Genomic DNA, 15,197 nt, shown 5'->3' with positions numbered 1-15,197 from the left:
CTTCGCACTAAGCTGACTGCAGGATTTTGACTCCCACCCACAAGAATGGATACTTTGCGTGGCGTTTTGTGTTCGTGACTTGCTTCAATTTTGTGGAAATGTTCTCAAAACCTTCCTTTTATGGCACTGATGCCTCGATGTCGCAAACGGCGCTGCACCCAGCCGAAAGCCACGAAAGAGAAGCCGGATACTGTTATCCACACCGGCCCGGCCCCGGCGAAAGATGGATCTTCCGGTTGCGGGGTTGTGGATCTTTCGGTGCCCGCCCGGAAACTTACGGCATATCGTGAATGAGACAATCACACGGGTTACATTGGCCGTAGCAAGATGCATAAGGTATGAAAGGGTGAGCACAACGGATCATGAGTGTGAATAGATTTTCAACAATATGACAGAATTGTCTATAATATTACTCGCTTGGGCAACGAACAGCCGAAACTCCTGTATTACCGGAAACACATTTCCCTGAAGCGAAGCTTTAACTTCGCTGTCTATGCCCGAGTGCCCATAATCCTAAAAATGCTATAATCCTGTAAATAGTTCCAATGGCCACAAGAGTTCCCATATTCCTCCAAAGCCAATGCAAATGGAACCCAGTGGCATCAGCCGCCTTGTCAACATCAAAAATGTCCGCAAACGGCGACACAAGCTGGCCAAAGTACACCTCCGCCAGCCACACACCCGGCGACGCACGCCACAGCCACTCGAGCTTCCAATCCTTCACCTTCGCCAGCGGCGGCGCGGCCCCGGACAGGATCGCCGTGATGAGGCTGATCATCGTCGCCAGCAGAGGCGCGTCCTCGCGGCGGACGACCATGCTGACTATGTTCGCCAGGCCGTAGATGCAGTAGAAGTAGAGGAAGTTGGCCAGGAAGGCGAGGCCCCAGTTTATCACGGGCACCGTGAGGAGCAGCACGAAGGTCGAGAAGTGCAGGCACCCGAAGAACATGCGCGGCACCACGGAGATGAGCTTGGCGAGGAAGTAGGCGAGGCGGTTGTGCCCAGCCTCGGCCTCGCGGCGGTGGACCAGCAGCTCTTCCGAGAACGACTTGACGCCGGGCGCGCCTGAAACCAACCCGATGGCGATTGCAACGAGGAGGGCTAGCTCGGGTGCGGATTTGATATCAACGGCAGTCGAGAGGATCGAGTAGGGTCCCTGGAATGTGCCGACGAACAAGATGCCCTTCTTGGAGTGCTCAGCCAAGCCGAGGAGGAAGCCGGCGAGAGCGGCCAGGCCCATCTCTGCCCAGAAAGCTGACTTGGCGCGGTACTGCTGGACCATTGCCCTACGCAGACAAAGCCAGAGCTGTTTGAAGAAGGGTGCACCGCGGTGCTTGATGGCTTCGTGCATGCCGCTGTTGTTCATCATCGTGGAGGTGTGGTGCTCTTTCCCGCCCGGTCGATTCATTTGGTGGTGAGATGCCCAGTTGGAGATCAGAGAGTCTTTGGAGATCTCGCCAATGTGTTTGTAGATTCGTCCGTTGCCTGTGATAATGTCCGTCACGACATCGCCGTGGTTGCTGTGCTCGGGGAAGTCGAAACCGATATTTTGGAAGTAGTTCTGCACCTCCGCTTGGGGGCCCTCGTAGATGGTCTGCCCGTTTCCGAGGAGGATGAGGTTATCGAAAAGTTGGAAAATCTCTGAGCGAGGTTGGTGGATGATGACGATGATGCTGATACCCAGGCGGGCGACGGCCTTCAGTGTTCGCATCAGGGACGACGCTGCCGTTGCATCCAAACCGCTCGTAGGCTCGTCGAGGAAAATAGCCATGGGGGCAGACGCCAGTTCCATACCGATGCTCACTCGTTTTCGCTGTCCTCCACTAATCACCGGTCTTCCGACCGTCCCCACAAGAGAGTTGCGGACATGAGAGAGTTCCAGGCAGTCGATGACTGACGTGACGTGAGCCTCGATGTCGTCGGTGGACCAAGTCCTGGGAAGTCGGATGTTGGCTGAGTGGATGATGTTCTCGTAGACTGTGAGTTCCGGCAGGACGATATCGTCTTGAGGAACGTATCCGATCAGTTTCTTGTACCGCTTCAGCTTATCGGGGCTGCTGTTAACGGCAACCATCCCGCCGGTGTGCTTCGTCTTGCCCATGAGCACGTTGACAAACGTCGACTTTCCAGCACCCGAGCCGCCCATGACCGCCGTCAGGGTTCCCCGGTCGATCGATCCCGTGACGTTCTGCAGAATCATCTTCTTGTTCTTCTTCGGCTGGAAGCTGAGATCCGTGTAGCTGAAGGACAGACCGAGGTTGGTCGCATCCGTGGCGCGGCGCATGGACTCGACGAACTTGAGCAGCTGGGGGTTGACCTCCTCCTTGGGTTGCGCACCCGCCGTCCACTGGTGGTGATCGTAGTCCAGGGCGGCCTGGAAACCCGTACCGTGGGTGTCCGATCGGTGCGGGGTGTACGTCGCGCTCATGGGAAGCATCTCGTGGTCGGTGTCGTGCTGCAAGGCCTTGTAGCCCGTGATCTGCGCCTTCACGCCGCTCATTGAGGGACGCTTCATGTTCGACGCATGATCTGACCGGTAATCTTTCACCCTCTTGCGCAACGCGTGGACGATGATGCCCATGATTACCAGTACGTCGACCAGGATGAGCACAACCAGGGGAACGAGGAACAGCTCGTATGTCGCACCCGCTTCGCAGCGACTGCCGGTGAGGCATGGCGTCGGGCTGGTGGCGCCCGGTTGGCAATACGTGCCCTTTGGGCATTGGATCTTTTCTACTCCGGGCGGTGGACAGTAGTATCCCTGCTGGCAGACGACCGGTTCGAATGGGCCCATGGGGAAGTTCTGCCCGTTCACCATGCAAGTCATCGAGGCGAGTCTTGCCATCTGGCATGGGTTGGCGGGAGGGCAGTATTGGGGCAACGAATTGACGGTGTTATTCTCGCCTGTGGTCGTTCAGTGGGCAGATTCTCCGTATTCAGCTCTGATGAACACTTACACAAAAACCCCGGGGCGCACCCATTAGCATTCCAGTCGTCGGCTTCCACGATCCGAATGGGGACAGCCTGGCCATCGGGCCTGTAACACGGCGCCGCGCTCTTCGGCTGCTGGTTGCTCTGGATCTCACTCCACGCCGCGTAGAACGTCGCTGAAAAAGACGGCCGATTTTTTCCGGTGCAGGCTTGATCGTACACACTCAACCCGTCGTCATTAGTCAGGTCCGTCAACGACCCAGAGCTCAGTCGCATCGGCTTGTTAGTGTCCGGGCCATTTGACAAGTCGTCAACCTTGCCGTCGACAGCGTTGCCCCCATTAACCGTTGGGAACCACTTCCCATTGTTAGTTGTATAGACTCCTTGCGTTTGATTACCGATGCAGTGCCAGGCCGCTTCCGAGTTGTCGTCGCCTGTTGTGCGCAGTGCACAGAGACATGCCGCCGTGTCGAGGAAACTCGGCCCTTCGGGATCCACCTGCGGGAGGTAGGGGTCTTGGGGCAGATGACCCGCCGCGCCGAGAGAGAGAAAGTCACGGCTCATGTTGGGAGAATTCGTCGGCCGCGCTTCAAATCACAGCTGTCCCTCTCTTTTGTGTGAGACTTCTCCGACAGCAGACTGCTGGTCTTTAAACAGCTCCATGGACGGGTTCACAGGCGCCGCTTTCAAGCACTGCCTTTTCCCTATTCCGGAGTCGTGAGATTTTAGCGGGATGGACCCTCTTCTCATTTTCCCCAAGGGATCGGGGGGCTGAGCGATACATGCTATTTCCCAGCTAGGGTAGTTTCTCACATAACAGCTGAGCTGTGCAGCTATCTGTCCCCCGGCCGTCTGCACGCTGACATACCGCGCCACGGACGATTTCTCACGCCTTGCAATTGTAAGACCTCTTCCGTCATGGCTGAAGAGGGCTTGTCTTGGGAAGAAGAACCCTGGCGATCTCTGCGTGGCCAGGGTGATTAGCGTCGGGAATTGAGGCCCACGCCACGCTGACATAAACCGGGATGTCACAAGAATGTAGAAGCCTAGATGGTGCGGAGCTTTGGGGACCCTTTTTACATCGTTCACGGCTAGGTTTGGATCCTAAAACCCGATAGGGCTAAGTACGTACAATCAGGGCTGACCGTGTATGCCAGTTCGGACGAACCGTTCTGCCTTGAAGGAATTGTTGGCGGAGCATTGGTGGTTAGTCAAAGCGAGCTAGGATAACCAAAAGGACGGCGCCGTTGTCGGCAATTCCTACTTAGCTGCCTTGAGGTGCCGTGAGCCGACGTCCCTCCCGACGCCCTACGGCAAACACCGTCACGACAACCGATAAATAGCCATTAAATCTTCTAGTGAGCAGCCTTGCTGTCACCTTTTCTTCAAAGATCCATCCTAATCGGTACGTGCCTAGTGAGATACTCCGACCACGTAGGCAGCGTGCGCTTGTACGGGTTACCCTCAGTCGTGAGCTGCAGGTCCTCAATCGCGCTTCCCCATTTGACCAGCTCAGCTTCACCAAACGCCGTCTGCATAATTGCCAGCCCGAAACCCATGCCGCTGTTGGAGTGCACGCCGACCGGGAGGGTGATCATCGGGTATCCTGCCTGTGCAGCTATCTGATACGACTGGCCCACGTCGGGAGGAACGAGAAGCCCTGACAATTTCGTTCCGTTGGTGGAAGTGAGGGCCGCGTCGATGCCGTCTCTCGTGGAGCGTTGTGTGAACTCTAATGCTTGGTTGTAGGTCTCATCTTTGATGCCTTTTGACTCGAGGGACGCAAGGAAGCCATCTTGACCAGAGTAGAATGCGGGAAGGCCCAGTGGCCAGGGATTTCCGCCCTCAGTCCCGTCGTTATCGTAATTGAATTGGACGATGTCTTCGATGGAGCGGATGTTGGTGTTTTCTAGCTCAGAGAGGTAGGTGTTGATGTTGTTGTAGAAGTCAACCTTGACAACAGTATACTCAGACTCATTTGCGTAGCCCCGGGTGGTTCCGTAATCCCAATTCCAACCGTCTGGACTCACAATGCGCTCGTAGTCGGTAATTTCCGTGTTGTTGATTATCGTCGCTCCAGCGGAAGTCAAGAGGTCAAGCATTGCTACGAGAATGCCTCTTTGCTCGTCATCAGTGTAGACCCAGAAACTATTCCAAGGTATGCCAAATATGGCGCCATTCAGGCTGTCTTTCGTAGACAGAAATTGGGTGTATCCCTTTTCGGGTGTTCTCCCTTCTTGAGCAAAGGTGTAATTGTCGCGGTGATCCACGCCATAGATGGAGTCAAAAGCATATACCGCGTCCTTGACGGTACGTCCAAAGGTTCCGACAGTATCTTGATGCTCACTTTCCGGCACAACCCTGTTCAAGTTAGCACACTGGTAATTCTCACATGCAGGGTTGCGAAGTTGCCCTACCCAGCTCTCGAGGTGAGACCAACAGTCGGCTTAAACCCAACAACACAGTTCCGCATAGCAGGATTGATCACGCTCCCGTCCGTCTCGGTGCCAAGCGAGAACGCAATCGCGTTCGCAGCAACGCCCACCGCACTCCCCGTGCTGCTGCCCCCAGGCGTGAGAGTCAGGTTATACGGGCTCCGACACTGCCCTCCGCGCGCAGAATAACCTTCGGAGTAGTTATTGCTACGCATATCAGCCCACTCGCTGAGCGCCGCTTTGCCGAGCAGGACGGCGCCGGCATCTCGCAGACGGGCCACCACGTGGGCATCGCGCGGGACGATACTCCCCATCAGAGCCCAGCTGCCGGCTGTGGTCTCCATGTTGTCCTTGGTTGCGATGTTGTCTTTGACTGTGAAGGGGATTCCGTGGAGTGGGCCGCGGACTTTTCCGGCTTTTCGCTCGGCGTCCATCTGAGCTGCGATTTGGAAGACGTCTGGGTTGACTTGAAGGATTGAGCTGTTTTTCATTAACATACAGAGTTACGCCAAGTTGGGTGTTGGCACATCTTACTGCACGTATTCCTGTGTCTGGTACGTCCGCTGCAAGTAGCAGGCTACCAGCTGCTGAGAAGTTACCGTGCCAGCCTCCATAGCCGCCTTCATCTGGTCAATGGTGGCCTCGTGCAGGATGAAGTTCCCACATGGCGGCATGGGAAAGAGATCCGCGGTGCCGGCATTTTCGAGCAGAGGGAATACCGAAGGGGACTCTATGCTGGAATTCCTGGGCCACGCATAGTCGGCGCCACAGATGAGCGAAGCATGAAAGGCCGTCAAGACAGCAGCAGACCAACGCATCTTGACTTCACTCGGTCAGACCGGACGTTATGATGATATCCCGTCTCGGTGTGGGCGGTTACCAAAAGACGACGCAGCTGAAAAGGGAAGACACCGCTTCTTTAAAGACTCACGCGTCAGCTGATAAGCACAGCACGAGGTTCCCCGCGGTGAGCTGCAGATGCGGTACATGTTAGATTGCAGCGGGACCTCGATTTCCAGCTTTGTGGAATTGGTTGGCTGCTGCTTTCCGGGGCGACCCGCCTGCAGTGGAGGGTTGCAGAATGTCTTATCAGTTGTTGCTGCTTGCCTTGAAGGGGAAATTCGGCACTAGGCGAGTGCAAATAAGGAAATACAAGAATCATGATAATGCACTTAGTCATATGTATATATATGATCGGGGAAAAAATGAGAGCTCCAGTTGTAAACATATGAGAACTCGCCCTATGCAAGTCTACTATCGACATAGAGACATTCAGCGTTCCTGTGTCAGCTGCCACCACCAGGACGGTCGCGCTAAGCTCGATTAGCCCGATTTAAGTAGAAAAGTGAGACGAAGGCTGGAGTTCTGATCCCTTTAAAGCCACTCATTGGGTGTTGTCTGGGGCGGGCTGGGGATTCTGGCTCTTGGGAGCTGAAGCGCTGCGACAGGGAGTCGACAACCTTACAACAAGCTGCCCTATCAGACAGCAGTAAACCAGCCAATGAAGTTACACAGACGTTCTGCTCAGTGAAGTCCAGCTTCAACCCGGGCAAATGGCGCCACACGCGCTAAAGAGGTTGCGTATTCGTCTATTTCTTGGCTTGCTGATGGTGTCCTGCTGTGCCGTCTTGAATGCCTCAATTGGGATACCTTAATCATATGAACATATATTAGTCAGAAGCGTCTGATGAAATCTCCTTTCTCATGTCTTGAATATCCGTACTGACACCATCTGAAACACTTGTCCTCCTTCAGCATCATCAGCACCAACATCATCCCCTCGAGTGAAGGACGACACTAGACACCCGTAATGATACAACCTATTGAAACTCGAGAAGGCCCAGACCTTTCCATTCACCTGCTCGATCCCACCACGCCGCTGTACCCCGGCTCCGTCATCCGCGGCCACGTTACCCGTAAAACGCACATCGTCGCCGCCTCCGCTACCGTCCGCATATGTCTCATCGGCGACTCCGCCGCCCGGCTTCAAGTACAACAAGGCAGATCCGTGGTCATACTCGGTGCGGGCTTCGAGTTCTGGGGCCGCAACGCCGTGTCTCAAGTCATTCACCGGGGCCCGGTGCACATCGCACCAGACTCCGACACCGCGTCGCAGATCTGGCCCTTTTCGCTGGTGATACCGAAGCACACGGATGGCAAAGCCCTGAATTCAGGGCTAAGAAAGATCGAACGGGAGACGAGCTACCTCCGCGCGCCGGGGGACCCGAACGGCAAGCAGGCCCTGCCGGAGCAGCCTCTGCCGGCGACATGGGGCATGAATGTCTGTGACGGGTACGGGTTCGTGGAGTACTACCTGGAGGCGGAGATACTGGTCGAGGGGAAGAAGATGGAGGCCATCGAGGCGACACTGCCTGTGCGGGTGTTGTCGCGGCCGGCGCCGGCGTTACTCACGGATTTTGATCTGCGGGGCACGACGACGGCAGGGTGCGTGACGAGCCATCGGCTCGCGCCGGGGATGGAGCACGCGGAGCTGACGTTCAATCAGAAGAGGCAGATGTTCCTCGGTTCGAAGAGGGTGCCGGCGTGGCATTTCAACCTGCGGGTGGAGTGTGCCTCCGTCATCCAACTGGGCAACCCTGCCTCTATCCCATTTCGGTTGAAGGTCACCCCAGACCGGGCAAAGAGCTCCGAGATTCTGCAAAATGTCCCGCAGAAAGTATATTTGACGAACGCGGTGATCAGCTTGATTAGTACAGGGCGTGTATCATGCCCGGGTTCGGGAGAAGTGCATGAGGGAACCAGCACAACGACGTTACCCCTCGGCCGAACGATCGCGAGCGAGACTGGGTCGCCCTTGATTCCGTCAGCCGCGGGGGAGAGTGCGTTGGATCTGGGCGCGCTCTTGGATGCGTCTGCGGACCCGGAGCTGCACGAGCAAAGACGTCATTATCCATTAAAGCCGGACTACACGACATACTGCTTTTCGCTTTCGCACACTTTGAAGTGGGAGTTGCACCTTGTCATTGCGGGAGAGTCATGGGAGTGCACCGGGTCTCAGAAGGTTGTTGTGCTGCCGGCGGCTGAGGTGGCGGCAATTGCAGAGGGAGCGGAGGAGCCTCCGGCGTATGATGGGCCGAGCGGATCGGCGCCGGCTTACGAAAATGTTGTTGGCGATGCCCGAGCGGGACGGTTGCCGTCGGCTGGAGGGGAGAAATCATAGGGATCAAGTGCGACGGGCCGTGTAGGTGATGGGTTATGATACCAAGAATGAGCATCAAATCATGCCATGGGACTTTGATTACATAGCAATCGGTTTACAACGTTTCGGTGTGAAGAGTTTGTCTGGAATCTTTTCAAATAAATTGCCCGGGGCAAGGCGGCGGCGGGCGGCAACTTTCGGGCTTTCGCTCCGGGGTTTCGACGCAGGTGGCTGAAGGGTCCACAGTGTCTGGTAGGCGCTGAACACAGCTGAAATAAGGTAGCACAGAGATGGAACCTAACATTCCGGTGGGTCTATGAAACCTGTCAAATGGAACCTCACACGGGCCCGACTCTAAAGCCCCCGGGGCGCTACATGAGGTCTCCCGTCGGGCATGTGCACCGATGTACTCACCTTCACTGTATCCACCGCCGACTACAGCGCCGTCGTCCGGCGTCCGCGACGGCAAAGTCCCGACGCGAGTCCTGCCCCCAACCCGGACTTTCGTCCATCCAGCTACCCGCCACAGCGGAAGAAAGCAGTCACAACGTCCCGTAAGTCATGCCTGGCTCTGAACAAGTATCACAGTGTCTGATGATCACCAGATCTCATATCCCGTCCTCAACTCGGTGCTTCCCCAGCGCCCAGATTCATCGACCGACGACGTGATTGAGGCCGTCCTTAGGGACCAGCAAGCGACCCCAGATGTCGATGACCGCCTCGGCTTTTTGCAGGCGAACGTCAACAAGAACTGGGATCGCGTCAATGACCTCTTTGAGCATGTCAAGTCGTTGGACCGCGCCCCTGCCTTCATTGCCATCCAGGACCCTCCCTACGACTTTGCCACGGATTCGAAGAGAGAACGCGCCGGCTATTGGTGTGAGGCTCAACATGGCTGGCCGAAACTCAATTCCAAGGACGAGGTGGAGATGGAGAACAACGTGCCAGTGCTAGCGTCGAGCCGCGTTGCCTTCTATGTGCACAATCCTTTGGCTTTGACGTCATGGTCCGTCGAGTGGGACAGAGGTGCCAACGAACACTATGTTGCGTCTCTATCCCTCGACTTGGTCGGCGGCGACAGGATCAAAGTCTTCAACGCGTACAACCGCACCCGCAACACGATCGCATTCAACCTTCTCCTTCGCGAAGCTGTCGCCGACTATTGCATTCTTTTGGGCGACTTCAATCTTCGTCATCGGGCCTGGAGCGACCGACACCTTTTTGATAGGGCCACAAAGCAGCTGGAGATCGAGACTCGACTTGCCGGAATGCGTTGTCTTCTGAAGCCAAAGGACTTCACGTTCAAGCGAGGGGAGACGCAGACTACCATCGACCTGGTTTTTCTCAGTGAAAGGCTCAAGGACCTTTGCGAGCTTTTTCACGTCACGAGGCCGCGTGGTTTTACCACGGACCACGCAGTACTCGAGACAGTCCTCAACGTGTCGCCCGATCGGGATCACACCCCGGTCCTCCAGATTGACAAGGCAGACCCCGACGTCGTCCGGTCAGAGATGGCCACTCGTCTCCTTGCCAAATTCGGCGATCCATCTCACCTGCGTCAGCATCAACTGTCCACCACCGACAAGCTCGACCAGTTCGCCAAAGCCTTTGTTGTGTCCGCCAAGGCCGCGATCGATGCCTCCATTCCCACCATCATCCGCAAACCCGTTGGCCAGAAGCCTCCAGTGCGAACACGCGTGGTCCAAGAGAGACTCTTGCGCGAGGAACACGCACTTCGCGTCCTTTACCGGCAGAAAAGGGGGACTCAAGCCCACAACTACGCCTATGCGGTATGGCTGGACGCCGTCAAGCAGACCAACCGTTTTATGCGCATCGCCAGCAACGTCAGGAAGCGTACCCGAAGCGCTCAGCAAGCCAAAGACCTCTCAAGCCTTTTTGCTATGGCAAGATCGGCTCGCTTCTACGGCAAGATCAGGGCCTCGCCTCACATGCCATGGCTCAAGAAGCCTGACGGCACAGCCTGCGCAAGCTCCGAGGAGAACGCTCGCTGTTTTCGCGACGCGATGTGGTCCGACACAAGCGAAGAGCGCCTGGCTCCTACGGAGTTGCCACCTACTCTAGTGCGATCTCGTGCTTCAGCTGCATCAGGCCACGCTCTGTCGACTCCTTCACGGAAAAAGTCAAAGCCGAAGAAGAAGAAGACCCGAAAGGATAAGGAGACTACAGTCTGTCCACCTGGGCAAGACGGTTCTTCGTCTACAGAACCTCCAGCTGATATTGCGCCCAGCTCTGGTTCCCCCACATCCAGCGTCGCTACCTCCACTTCCTCTGATGGCTCTATACCAGCATTGGCATCAACAACATCCATATGTTCCGTCCGCACATCGCCTGGCTCACTCAGTTCGTGCAGTCATCCTGTGACTCAGCCATCCGGCCCTATCGCTTCGGCCGAGCAGACTAGTTTGTCTAGTCCGCCAACAATACCCTCCGCTACTTGCACGGCCTCATCGAGCCCATCTGCCGCCAGTCAGCCTGCCCTAGTTGCCGCTGCTGGCCCTGGCTCATCGAGCCCATCTGCCGCCAGTCAGCCTGCCCTAGTTGCCGCTGCTGGCCCTGGCTCTCCGAGCCCATCTCCCGCCAGTCAGCCTTGTTCGGCTACAATACCGGAATCCATCAGATCGTCCCCATCATTCAGTGCTATTGGATCACGGCCTGGATCATGCGATGGAACCCGCAACGGCGCCCGCCCTCTTGGTTCTCGCCATCCTTTGTCAACCACGCGTTCGAAGTCTCGGTCAAGGTCTCCATCTAGGACTGACGAGATATCGAGCAGCAACGAGGCAGGATCGTCAAGAGCGGTCAACGATTCTACTAACACTCAATCACCTGAGCCTGCATCTCTGGCTGGCCTCCTTGGTGATACTGTCTTGGGTAGAAAGCCGGACCGTAACAATAGCTTCCAGAAAGCCGCCTTGTTACGCGCATTGGCAAAAGAAGGACCCCCAAAGGTTGATGAAGATACGGTGTCCCGTATCATTCGGAAGCTTCCCAGCCGCAAGGCAGCTGGCCCAGACGGTGTTCCAAGTGACGTCCTCAAGATGACACTGGACGTCATTTTGCCCTACCTCGTTCATCTCTTCAAGGCTTGTGTCAACCTCAACCACCACCCCGAATGCTTCAAGGAGTCCTACACTGTGGTCTTGAAGAAGGAAGGAAAGGACAACTACACCTTACCGAAGAGTTATCGGCCTATCGCCCTCCTTTCTTGTGTGGGTAAGGCTCTGGAGCGATTGGTTGCGGACGATCTTCAACGCCTCGCACTCAAATACGGCCTCATTCCTCCCACGCAGTATGGGTTTGCTGGGAAGAGTTGTACCAAGGCACTAGAGCTGATCGTCAACACCGTCCTCAATGGCTGGTGCGCGACTACAACGGACAAGAATTGGCGGACTACTCTCTTAGGTCTCGACATTTCAGGTGCCTTCAACCACGTCAACCGTCAGGAATTGATCAAGGTTTTCGCCGAAAAGGGCATACCGCTGTGGGCTTTGCGATTTGTGTGGTCATTCTTGTCGGACCAATGCACTTGTGTCAAGCTTCCAGGACACACCTCGGCAAAGTTTTGGGTCAATGTTGGGATTCCCCAGGGAAGCCCCCTCTCGCCCATCCTTTTTGCGTTATTTGCCGCTCCCATCCTGGATATCCTGCAGCGCCAGAATCTGGGCCGGAGCCAAATCCTTCTTGGCCTTTCTTACGTCGACGACACCTACATCATGGTGTGCACCGATGACTGGGAAAAGAACTGTCGCATTTTGGAGGAGTGTCACCAGAAGATTGTGGACTGGGCTACTCCTCGTGGTCTCCGCTTCGATCCTGCGAAGTACAACGTCATGCACTTTCGCAAGCCCCACGGCGATTTGAACGCAGCGTCTGCGCCCCAGAATATCCCCAACCTACCATTTCTGACGGAGGAAAACCTGGTGAAAGAGACGGACGAAGGTGGCCTTCGTATTCTTGGCGTTCAGGTCGACCATCAGTTGACTTGGAAATGGCAAATCGACCAGGTAAGTTTCCCTTCATGACCACTTGAGATCTTCTAACAATTACAAACAGATTGAGGAGAAGGTCCGCAAGAAGCTGAACCAGCTGAAGCGCATGTCGACATCTGTCTCGGGGCCGAATATCCTTCACATGAGGCAGCTGTACCTCTCTACCATCCGTCCCATCATCTCCTATGCCTGCCCTGCCTGGTTCATGCTTGGCAACGACTCCTCCACGACCTACAATCTTCGACAACCCTACATCCATCGCCTGGACAATCTTCAGAACGAATGCTTGGTCACTGTCGCCGGTGCCTACAAGAAGGCGCCCACCGTCCCGCTCCACAAGGAGCTTCACGTTGACCCAATCGCCGTCTACTTGCAGCGAGTCGCCATGTCACACCGCGCCCGCAATATTTTCACCGATGACTACGACCTCATCAACACCACTTCGTTCCCATTCAAGAGAGAAATGACCTTCTTGAAGTCCCATCCATACAAGATCGATTACGACCACGCCCGGGAACTCGTCGAGGAGGCGGAGCAGCAGCTTCGGGGGTCGAAGCCTGGCCTCGCCGACGCCACTCTGATTGACATGGATCCTCGCAAGAGGAGTCAAGTCATCAACCGGTACATCCGCGCGCAAGCGACGCTCCTCAGTGAGCATCTTTGGAAGGCATATCGCGACCGTCCACGACCGTCTCGCACGGTCGCCTACGGCCTCAGTGGCCGCCCTGTTGCCGCTGAGGGAAAATGGGGCGCTTTCAACCTCAAGCGGTACAAGGGCCTGTCTCGGGCGCAGTCCTCCATTCTGATCCAGTGCAGGACTGGCTACATTGGCCTCAATGCCTTCCTGCACCCGAAGAACGTAAGTTCAATGCCACATCCACATTCGTCATTACCCTTCCACACTGTTAGGCATCTGGTCCTCTCAGCCTACGTACCTTTCACTTTGCACCGACTTTGCGTTCTTTTTCATCCATGACCACCGGTTGCTAACTTCTCCGTTCCAGCTTGCCGACACAAACATGTGTTCTTGCGGTCAAGATGAGCACACTGTTGAACATCTCATCTTCGACTGCCCCTCTCTAGCCAGTGCTAGAAAGAATCTTCCCATTTGGAAGTGGAGAATTTCTCGGTATCACGCTCACGCCAGGCAGCAACGCTCCCTGGATGATTTGCTCACCGACTTCTCCCATGCGGTCTCGACCTGGGCCATTCACCACTTTGGTCTTGACCAGTTTGCTTGGACGGACCAACACATGATTCACGGACCGTCCAAGAAACACTCGCACTTTCACTGTGAAGTGACATAGTGTATTAAAGTGTACTTTTTGGGTGTGTCTCCTCTTTCTTGCCTCCACGCTATGATGCTGACGTGTTCTCGTTCAAGAAACTCTGCCAGCACGCAGGCTACCCTTGCAACCACCCCCCTTCCCTTCTCCCTTCCCTTCCCCCTTCGCTTCTCGTGAGTACCTTGTCAACCTTTCGGTGCAATCTGCAAGCCATGCTGACTTGAGTTGGCTCCCCAGTCGGCTTCAATAGTCGGGGAGGATCACGGCGATCGCCGCGATTACCTCATTTTTGTATTCTTCGAAGTGAGTTGTCTTCTTCTACCTGTCAGACCAAAGAGCTAACGCTTCAACAAGTTTATCCAGCTCGTCGAGCTCATCCTGAACCTCTTCCATCTTCTCGTTGCGTCTGAGCTTCCTGTGGAGATTCTTCCACTCCTGTTTGTGGGCATCGATGCTTTTAACGTCGCCAGATTTGGAGAGGAGGCATGCGGCGATTCGGCAGATAAGTATGTTGATTCTAAGACGCAGTAATGTAATTGGCCTGCCTAATACTAACTGAATTGATTTAGATATTTGGTGGTGATATTTATCCCTAGACTTATCTAGGGACCTAATATCAGGGCTTATGTTGTTGATATCGTTTCGGAGCTCTCGTTTATGCTTTTTCGCAAGAGCGATGAAGTCGACCTTCTGTTTCGTTTTCCAGTTTGTTGATGTAAGTAACCTGTTCGTTCCCCTCTAATATGTCGCAAATTACTAATGTTTTCTTCAGTTGGTGACGAGCATTTTAACGAGTTTAATCATGATGAGTTGATCTTGTCAGGGATGGTTGATGGGTAGAGGAAGGTATGATGTTTGCGCTTTCTAGTCACTGGATCTCAGACAGCTAACCTAACCCGAAGAACAGACCCATGTTCTTCCTCCTATATAATCTCATACAGTGAGTCATCTGCAGGCCATTGAGGTTATTGACAATGTAAGACTCTCCCTTTTCTCTCGTGTACATGCGCTAACATTCGAAGATTCTTGCGAACCTGGATCGAAGCTTTCCTGGTTATCATAAACAGCATCACGATGCATAGTAGGCATCTATCAAAGTATAAACAGAATTTTCATAGTGTGGCGTAAACCTCCACAAATTGGATGTGGCTGGGCTCAAAGGGTAGAAGATGAAAATATGACTACTACATAACCTACTCTGAAGTTTCCCTAATGGTTATGACGTAAGTGACAGGAGTTGAGAGGAGAGGATTCTGTCTCTGTCCCAATGCCAAAGTTTGAGGGTGTCCCAAAAGGTCCTCATCGCCCTTTGCGTGGGGTCTGACTCATGTCGGTAGGCCAGAGTTTGGGCGAAGCTGGTGGCCTTTTCTGCCCT

General features: G+C 54.9%; 5 protein-coding genes across 5 annotated transcripts; 3 read left to right on the top strand and 2 right to left on the bottom strand.

The window, feature by feature from the left end:
• Positions 1 to 478: 478 nt before the first annotated feature.
• ABCG25 (ABC transporter G family member 25) lies at positions 479 to 3,495 on the bottom strand (the record flags this gene model as incomplete). The annotated part of the gene is made up of 2 exons (XM_036637937.1): positions 479 to 2,904; positions 2,958 to 3,495. The coding sequence occupies 2 exons, from the start codon at positions 3,493 to 3,495 to the stop codon at positions 479 to 481; spliced, it is 2,964 nt and encodes a 987-aa protein (XP_036495840.1).
• Positions 3,496 to 4,316: 821 nt separating this feature from the next.
• On the bottom strand, positions 4,317 to 6,184 carry CGCS363_v006087 (putative amidase; the record flags this gene model as incomplete). Its single annotated transcript, XM_036637936.1, has 3 exons — positions 4,317 to 5,292; positions 5,349 to 5,846; positions 5,901 to 6,184. 3 exons carry the CDS (start codon positions 6,182 to 6,184, stop codon positions 4,317 to 4,319), a joined length of 1,758 nt encoding a protein of 585 aa, XP_036495849.1.
• A 992-nt stretch (positions 6,185 to 7,176) lies between these two features.
• Positions 7,177 to 8,547, top strand: CGCS363_v006086 (uncharacterized protein; the record flags this gene model as incomplete). The annotated part of the gene is made up of 1 exon (XM_036637935.1): positions 7,177 to 8,547. One exon carries the CDS (start codon positions 7,177 to 7,179, stop codon positions 8,545 to 8,547), a length of 1,371 nt encoding a protein of 456 aa, XP_036495848.1.
• Positions 8,548 to 8,930: 383 nt separating this feature from the next.
• On the top strand, positions 8,931 to 10,819 carry CGCS363_v006085 (uncharacterized protein; the record flags this gene model as incomplete). The annotated part of the gene is made up of 3 exons (XM_036637934.1): positions 8,931 to 9,080; positions 9,132 to 10,712; positions 10,775 to 10,819. The coding sequence occupies 3 exons, from the start codon at positions 8,931 to 8,933 to the stop codon at positions 10,817 to 10,819; spliced, it is 1,776 nt and encodes a 591-aa protein (XP_036495847.1).
• Positions 10,820 to 11,585: 766 nt separating this feature from the next.
• On the top strand, positions 11,586 to 14,428 carry pol (RNA-directed DNA polymerase from mobile element jockey; the record flags this gene model as incomplete). Its single annotated transcript, XM_036637933.1, has 5 exons — positions 11,586 to 12,551; positions 12,601 to 13,395; positions 14,060 to 14,125; positions 14,177 to 14,328; positions 14,392 to 14,428. The coding sequence occupies 5 exons, from the start codon at positions 11,586 to 11,588 to the stop codon at positions 14,426 to 14,428; spliced, it is 2,016 nt and encodes a 671-aa protein (XP_036495846.1).
• Positions 14,429 to 15,197: the final 769 nt, after the last annotated feature.

The sequence above is a fragment of the Colletotrichum siamense genome (assembly GCF_013390195.1).
Source record: "Colletotrichum siamense strain Cg363 chromosome Unknown KSG_Cg363_contig04, whole genome shotgun sequence".
NCBI lineage: Eukaryota > Fungi > Ascomycota > Sordariomycetes > Glomerellales > Glomerellaceae > Colletotrichum > Colletotrichum siamense.
Note: the sequence above shows the minus strand (reverse complement) of the source record. Positions and strands in the feature narration are given on the sequence as shown.